Source organism: Salvia splendens, unplaced genomic scaffold (genome assembly GCF_004379255.2).
Source record: "Salvia splendens isolate huo1 unplaced genomic scaffold, SspV2 ctg204, whole genome shotgun sequence".
NCBI classification, from domain to species: Eukaryota; Viridiplantae; Streptophyta; class Magnoliopsida; order Lamiales; family Lamiaceae; genus Salvia; species Salvia splendens.
The window spans coordinates 1-8,337 of record NW_024598842.1 but is presented as its reverse complement, the minus strand read 5'-3'; the positions used below and the strand labels follow the sequence as shown (position 1 = coordinate 8,337).

General features: G+C 37.9%; 2 protein-coding genes across 2 annotated transcripts; one reads left to right on the top strand and one right to left on the bottom strand.

The window, feature by feature from the left end:
* Nucleotides 1–454: 454 nt before the first annotated feature.
* On the bottom strand, nt 455–4,102 carry LOC121789308 (V-type proton ATPase subunit H-like). The gene is made up of 11 exons (XM_042187786.1): nt 3,967–4,102; nt 3,635–3,760; nt 3,157–3,259; nt 2,974–3,046; nt 2,667–2,732; nt 2,490–2,586; nt 2,114–2,275; nt 1,817–1,942; nt 1,484–1,609; nt 1,024–1,203; nt 455–914 (listed from the first exon to the last, which is right to left on the bottom strand). The coding sequence occupies exons 1-11, from the start codon at nt 4,000–4,002 to the stop codon at nt 666–668; spliced, it is 1,344 nt and encodes a 447-aa protein (XP_042043720.1). The 5' UTR covers nt 4,003–4,102; the 3' UTR covers nt 455–665.
* Nucleotides 4,103–5,290: 1,188 nt separating this feature from the next.
* LOC121789303 (leucine-rich repeat receptor protein kinase HPCA1-like) lies at nt 5,291–8,326 on the top strand. The gene is made up of 13 exons (XM_042187781.1): nt 5,291–5,601; nt 5,669–5,789; nt 5,860–5,931; nt 6,159–6,233; nt 6,317–6,388; nt 6,482–6,643; nt 6,723–6,797; nt 7,166–7,237; nt 7,325–7,396; nt 7,490–7,558; nt 7,629–7,703; nt 7,799–7,870; nt 7,956–8,326. Exons 1-13 carry the CDS (start codon nt 5,526–5,528, stop codon nt 8,092–8,094), a joined length of 1,152 nt encoding a protein of 383 aa, XP_042043715.1. The 5' UTR covers nt 5,291–5,525; the 3' UTR covers nt 8,095–8,326.
* The last annotated feature ends 11 nt before the right edge of the window (nt 8,327–8,337 follow it).

Genomic DNA, 8,337 nt, shown 5'->3' with positions numbered 1-8,337 from the left:
CTGGAAATACTATTTTTCTTTGGATTGAATGTAGTCTGCTGACTCTGCATATCGTGATGTGGTTGGAGAGTATGTTGCCCAGCAGGTTCAAGCCGTCTGTGAACAATATTAAGTATTCGGAAATCGAGCTCGGGCACATCAATGGGGGGAGTTCTCTGTGAACAATATTTTGTGTATGGCTGTGGAATTAGGAAGCTAATGCAGTATTCATGCAGTTGCAGTAAACCTCAACTTATTCTTGTTCTGTTTTCTTGGGATTGTGATGGTTTTGGGAGGAAACTCAATAAAAGTATTTTGCAAATAGAGTTTCATTTCAACATTTCATATCTATAACAACGTAGTAACTTGTTTCACCTTATATGCAGAATAAATAAATAAAAACTATGTATATTCAGCCATCATATCATATGTTAGTAACAAAAGGATCACATGGTGATTACAAACCAACAGTAACTTGACAAATACAGTCAACTTTATTAGAGGGTGTGTGAGATTATACAATACATTGCTCACATATTTATAGCTACCAACACCCAATGAACAGGGCAGGACAAGTACAGCAGCACCAAAAATAAATAAATGATACACACAGCTTAAGCCATCTCTTGTTCAAAAGTTCTCATAAGTATATATAAGCCCGACACGGAAACAACTACGAACAATATTCAAGCCTGCAAAAAGCTTGCATATTTGGCACCAAGGAATAACCTTTGGATGCAGAGTAGGGCATTTTTGGTAACCTCTGTGCTCTGGTGGTTCATCAGCTTCATCACGCGATCCTTTGTTTTCAGGTCTGTCACAATAATACGCCCAGCAGGATGGTACTGAATGAACTGAGACAGGTCATAGCAAGCAACAGCGAGTGTTCTAGGATCAGATGATGTGTCCAAAATTGTCAACAGGATCCTAAGTACCTGCAGCAACGGATCAAACTGTCAGTTAAGCAGACAGTGTATCTTCTTGAAAAAGCTTATCGCCACACACAAGTCCAGCCCAGACACTAAGCAATTAAAATTGAATAACCTTGAAATCATGTTCTTCAAAGTGTGTAATGTTCTCCTTCCAGAAAATAGGATCTTTATGCATAGGAGCCCAATCAAGACGTCCAAGGATAACTTCCTGATAATATTTCTCATAAGAGCTTAGCCTCTTGATGTTAACTCTCAATCCTTCTTCCAGCTGATTCATGGCCTCCAGTAGATCCTGCAAATAAAGAGAATGACGACTTGAGCACTGATATATGGAACCATGATGAGATTGGGGAAACTCATTCAACCAGAGAGGAGAATTGGAGTGAATGTGCTAGTAACTGGGTGAAGCCCCTTATGACCTTACAACAAAGCACATAATCAATGTACGCTAGATAAGTTTCAAATGAAGCCAACATTATTACAAGGATATGCGACTGCTATTGCAATCTCATTATGACATCATCATTCATAGCACACTATACTTAGACGATTTTGTGAGAATAACCTCTAACCTCGTCACTCCAAGCCTGAGCTTTTAGATTCTGGAGCAGCTGTGGAACTTCCAGGTCCACCATCTCAGCAGCAAATGTTCCTTTGTTTATTAAATTCTTAAGGGTTAGGATGACTACCCTTACAACCTACATAAGTTGATAGAAACAAATCCTCAGAAGGATGTCAAGGGTTGGGAAGTTACTATAGATGAAGCACAAAAATATGTAAACTGCAGATGCAAAAACTAATGTCAAGATTAAGGGTGTAAGCAAGCATTGATATAAGTATAGTAGAATGTGGATGGCATCTTAAAGTAAAGCGAGATTATCTTATCATATAAAGAAGGGACTTACTTTTTCCTTGGTGGTCCCTTTAACAACATCAATTAACCGTGGTAAGCACCTAGAAGTGGCCAAGCACTCAACTGCAGGCTCATAGAACGAGAGGAGCCATACACAAAGGCAGGTTTCATATAGGAGCTGTTTTAAAAGTCAAAGTTATCAAGATAGACTGATGAATAATTATATACTACAATTACAAGATAAAAGTCAATTTCATATGAATACAGCATATACGTTGAGATTCAGAACTGATTTAATTTGGATTCACAAAGTAAATAGTTTCCCACTGTTATCTTGAATTTGGATTACCTGGATAGATTGTTGACTGGAAGCTGGAATAATTAGAGGAATGAGAAACTTCACTCCATCTGCTTGAACAAATGAAGACCGCACTAGAGGTTCTTTCAGCAAAGTTGCAAGGCAGTTAATAGCTGTGGGGATGCCATGGCTAGAATGAGATGGCTTCTTCAACTGAACAAATAGACAAGTATAAGTACAAGTGCTGCTAAAATACATAGTGACAATGACTCCATGCTTCCTTGATCGCAATAAAAATTGGCAGTTTATTCCTGACAACTACACTCTACATGCACTTCCATATTAAAATTAAAAGAGAGACAATGTTTCGCTAGTATTTTAGTTATCCTAGAAGAATCCAGATGACATAAGGCACGGAAATACTAACCTGTGCACACAACCACTCCACCAGTCCCTTCAAAACATCATCAACAGTAGTGACGTCTTTCTGTGATATAGACTCTCCCTGAGATTTTGACCTGCCACTGGAATCAAAGAAAGGTAGGAACATTATATGCAAGAAAAACAACCCAGTAATATTCCAAGCAAGGGGAGTGTTTCACACCTTACAATCAGAGACAGTATCTTACAGCTTTTTTCCTGAGTAAACCAACTGCCTTTCCAGAGCAATCTTGCAAAAGAAAGAATATATATATTTAGATGGCATTAATTCTACAGAGATGGAAGAACTACATCATGAAACATGCCATTGAAGAATAATAATATTAACTGTAGTCAGAGAACTGCTTCAGGTATACGATATTGGAACATAATCTACTTAAGTTTCAACATCAGATGATACTCTCTGAGAAGCCTTCACGAATAGCAACAACAACTATAAATGTAAAAAAATAGCAACTACATGCCATTACCTTAGGAAAGGTTCATAGGTGTTCTCCTCAGACAGAGATTTATCATGAAATAACCTTGCTCTTTTGGGGTTAGCTGCCATGCAAAATAACAACATAACAAGTAGAATCAGCTATTTATAATGGTAAATCTTAGGCAGGTGGGGTAAGCTTTAGGCAGATAGCATCTGCATTTTTGTCACTTACTGGAAAGCATTTCATCAAACAGAGCCAAAACATACTCTAAAGTTTCTTCCTTGGATATGTCACGCAAAATGCTAACGAAAACACGGATGTAAGCCGGACCATCCTGAAACAAGTGACCACTATCAAATCCTTAAACATAATCCAACACTTGCAAGGTTTTACAACTATATTAAGGCATCTAAATGCACTACCACATCAAAAATGATACCAAGCACAGAAACTAAACATCAACTGACAGCAAATGCAACTTGTAAATTTATATAACGATAAACGATTATCAACAGAATAACAAGCACCAATCAAGAAAAATGACTGAGTCAGTAAATCTAGAAACCTAGTTAAGGTGCACAAGATTTTAAACTTCAGATTACATCACCAGTAACAAACTAACAATAAGTAACATCTAAATTTGTTCAGTGAAATAGCTCAAACTACTCTTAACAAATTCAAATTGAAGCTATAAGATTGGGACATTTACATCATCAAGCAACTGAGCCTTGTAACTCTCAGGTTTCTTATCGTAACGCCGCAGCAGCTGAAGTCCAGTCCCTGATATCAGCTTAGTAGTCATGTATGTCTCCCATGGAATATCCCTCCTCAAAACCTTCACAACGAAACAAACAAAAAAAATCACAGTTCAGAATCAACTAGCTCACTTCCCCAATCCAAAAACCCCCCACCAATTAAATCAATCAATCACCTCTAAAACAACAATTTACTCATTAGATCAAAACAAAACGCAACTTATGAAACAAAATCTCTTAAAACTATAGCTTCTCATCAATTTTATGTGGCAGCAAAGTTGCGTACCTGCTCGGTGGTGAGGTCGCCTTGATCCGTCGGCATTGCTGAGGATGAACACTGCAATTGAGGTCAATTCTTAGCAGAGATCGAAATCTAGAGAGAGAAGAATAGAGATAGAGAGAGAGCGTGATCAGCAGAAAGCAAAAATATACAGATAACGGTTGGAGAAAAAATAAAATAGATATGAAATTAAGATTGGATCAAATCGGGTTGATATGACGGGTTGCGTTATATTATGGGCCTACCTGTTTGGTCTTGGCTTTTCGTGGATATTGTTGGCCCATTTACAATAATAAGTGGGCTTTCTAATCCATATGGTCTAGTATGATTTGGGCTTTGATAAGGTTTACTAGTATTCACATTGCAGATAAATGCAATTACTTGTTACCAATATATTTTTGATCTTGATATATAATTCGATTTTTAAAAATTCCATTCAATTTTGGAATTGTTGTTCCTAAAGTGCATAACCTCTGTCCAACCTTTGAAATTGTAATTTTCAATCACTTTCATTCTTTATCCATCATTCATCACAAGGAAGATCATCTCACTATCTTTATCATTTTATACCAATACGGTTGACGACTTTCTTCATTTTGTTCGACTCTACAGATCCTTTTAGGTAGAAATAAAATTGTAATTTTGTATTAAGCACCTTAGAATAATAGCTTCATATTCTAAAAGGAAAAAAACAAAATTTATGTGATGATTGTGGTGTGCTAAACAATTCAATCATGATTCATGAATTCCATATTGGTGGAAGTGGAGGTGGAGGTGGAGGTGGCCAACAAAATTTATCACTTATCTTTCTTTTTCCTTTACTCAACTTTTCAATTTCAGATTGTTTGATATTTTGGTACTATGAGATATTAAATAAATTTGGTGAGATAACATTTTGATATATAAGTCAATATTAGTATAGCTTATAATAATGAACTTGGCATTCAATCTAATAACAATTGCTCAAAAATTATTCCGACAAAACTCTCACATTAACCAAATACGGAGTACTAAACATTAGCTCATATACTACTAAAATTCTTATAAATTTCTCCAAAACTCTCTCTTTATGTATTGTATAGATACGGAGTAGTAAACATTAGCTCATATACTAATAAAATATCAATCTCTTTGAACTCGTCAAACTAACTAAAAGTTCGTTATTTTGATTTAAATAATAAAAAAACATATTTAGATTCAATTAAACCCAATTATGGGCATGGTGATATAAGCTAGAGTAGAGACAGAATTAGTTTAATACGTACTTTAATTGGATTGTCTTCCACGACAAGCTTAATCATCAAAACCAGCTAAACCTAAACCACTAATGCTCTGTCACATTTCTTTCTCCTTTTTTCTTCACTTTACTCCACCCCTCTCTCTCTCTATCCCTCTCTCAGTGCAGAAGCACTACTAGCAAGACAAGAGTGGCAGTGGTTGGATTCGGTTCTAAGCAATGATTACTACCATCTTACACATACCCATCATTCACAGCCTCGTTTTAAGACGACGCCTTCAATCACAACATGTAACATTTCCCCCCATTTTCACAAATCGCCCCAGACATGCGCCGGCTGCTCCTCTTCCTCTTGCTCGCCCTCTCCATATGCGTCGCGCATTCCCTCACCAACCCTCAAGATGGTAAAATTTCATTTTATCAAGGATGAAGCCAACATGTTTGATGAAATGTGTGTTTGATGAAATGCAGCTGCGGTCCTTCGATCGCTGAAAGATCAGTGGGGCGGGACGCCGCGGAGCTGGGGAAGATCCGACGATCCTTGCGCTGCTTGGGAAGGAGTTGCGTGTAACAACTCCAGGGTCACCTCGCTGTAAGCCTAGCCAATTCATCTCTCTAATACTATCATATTTTTGTAGGACTAACATTTTTCAGTTGTGCAGAGGCTTATCCACGATGGGGTTGACTGGCACTATGAGCGGCGACCTTGGTGGCCTATCCGATCTCATTTCTCTGTGAGTTCTTCTCTACATTTCAAGATTTTAGTCCACCTCCAACTTTATTTACTTAAATTTGCTTTAACTTTTCAAATAACTTTTCAAATAACTTAAATTTGCTTAGTCAATATACAAATGGCAGCCACCAAAGTTTATATTTTTTGCAACATGTAATACACTCACATGCTACTTCTCATTTAGTTACTGAACTTCACTGAATGAGCTTTCATATCTTTTGATTGTAGAGATCTATCGTTCAACCCCGGCCTCAGAGGCTCGATCTCTCCTCGTTTGGGGGACCTGCAGAAGCTAACTATATTGTATGATCTCATGAAATCCTCACAACTTCCTTTTATGTTTGTCTCGGTTGTGTGTCTCAGCTACAGTGACGAATGTGGTGCAGGATTCTGGCCGGATGCAGCTTCTCCAACACCATTCCAAGTGAACTAGGACAACTGTCTGACCTAACGTTTCTGTAGAATTCTTTCTTTTACTTTTACCTTTTTTCAGTTTTTCCTCTTGTGATGGATTGTGATAAAGATAGTCTAATTATTACCTCAAATGATAGAGCCCTGAACTCAAACAACTTAACCGGTGAGATACCGCCTTCCCTAGGCAATCTGTCTAAGCTGTATTGGCTGGATCTAGCTGAAAACCAGCTGAGAGGCGAGATCCCAGTTTCTTCGGCCTATGGTCCGGGCCTCGACCAGCTTAAAAAGGCGAAGCACTTGTGAGTTTCACTAGTTTTTTTACATGAATGTAGCTCATCTGTTCATGTTAAATTCTTCTCTGATGTTGTATTTGTGCAGCCATTTCAACAAGAACCAGCTCTCGGGAGAGATTCCCAGCCAATTGTTCAACTCTGATATGTCTTTGATCCATGTGTAAGTGAAGAACCGAGTGAATATTTTATTGTTACTTTGGGTAATTGTCACCCAATTTTTATTGGTGTTTTTTACACGGTTGTCGATATCTGGTGAGTGAATACTATCATGGCTAGCTGAAGTGACAAGTTAATGTCATATTGACCAACTAAAGTGGCGTACACACCCAGTTACATTGTTTATTTTACCAGTTGTTTAAGCCATTTAGACATTTCATGCACCCACCTTTGCATTAATTTGGAACCAATTGACAGGAGTGTGAAAAATTAGAACAAAAATAGAATATGGTGAAAGTTTGTGTATCTAGGCACAATTACCCTTTATTTTTAATTTTTTTTTCTCATCTGATAATGGCGAATTACTGTCAGACTGTTTGATGGGAATCAACTGGATGGGAGCATTCCATCCACAATAGGGTTAGTGGAAACACTCGAGGTTCTGTGAGTATTCGAACACAAGTTTCATCTTCTGCTGCAATAAAATGACTCTGGGCCTATCTCTCTCATCACCTTTATTGTGTACTCCAGACGACTTGATCGGAATTTCTTGAAAGGGAGTGTGCCACCAAACCTCAACAACCTCACAAACATGATAGAGTTGTGGGTGTTTTCCTTCTCATTTCATTCAGAGATAGAAGTATTATTCCGAGAGTGAGTGGTGGTTTGGTCTCACTAGCTTGAGTTTCATTGCAGGAATTTAGCACATAACATGTTGTCAGGAGCTCTGCCTAATCTAACTGGGATGGACACACTCAACTATGTGTAAGACACCTGCCCTCTCTCTCTCTCTCTAGAGGCTGCAAATCTTAGTTTGTCTCTCCTTGTTTGGCAGGGACATGGGCAACAACTCCTTTAAGAAAACAGCAGCACCTGACTGGTTCTCTAGTTTGCCTTCTCTTACAACTTTGTGAGTTCGTGAATAAGCGAAAATAAATTCTTAAAAGATCGATCTTTTGCCTTAAGGTGTGAGATTTTGAGTTGTGACCGCGTTTTGCTGCTCAGGATGATTGAATATGGACCCCTGGAAGGATCTGTTCCACAAGAAGTTTTCAGTTTACCTCAGATACAGCAAGTGTGAGTCTCAAATCAAACACACTCAGACACAATTCTGCTTGATTTTACCATTTAATGAACATATATTCTGCAAATTTCTTTACAGGAAGTTGAGGAATAATGCATTCGGAGCCAAGCTAGACATGAGTGGCAACGTCAGCCAGCAGCTTCAGCTCATCGATTTGGAGAACAACGACATATCATCGGTGACAATCGGCTCCGAATACAAAAGCACATTACTGTAAGAGAATGGATCGAATGAGAATAGATTTCTTTTGTGAATCAGACTATATGAACAAACACCTAAAATCCATGAACCACTAGATTAACAAATCAATATTACACATGAACCACCTCACCAGTTGAATGCAGTTGTTCATGTGTTATCTATTTGTTCATCTACAGATTCATGGATGTTAGGTGTTTGTTCATGTGTAATTTTCACTATAGCCCATCCATGTAAGACAATTTTCATTCTTCACACTTTT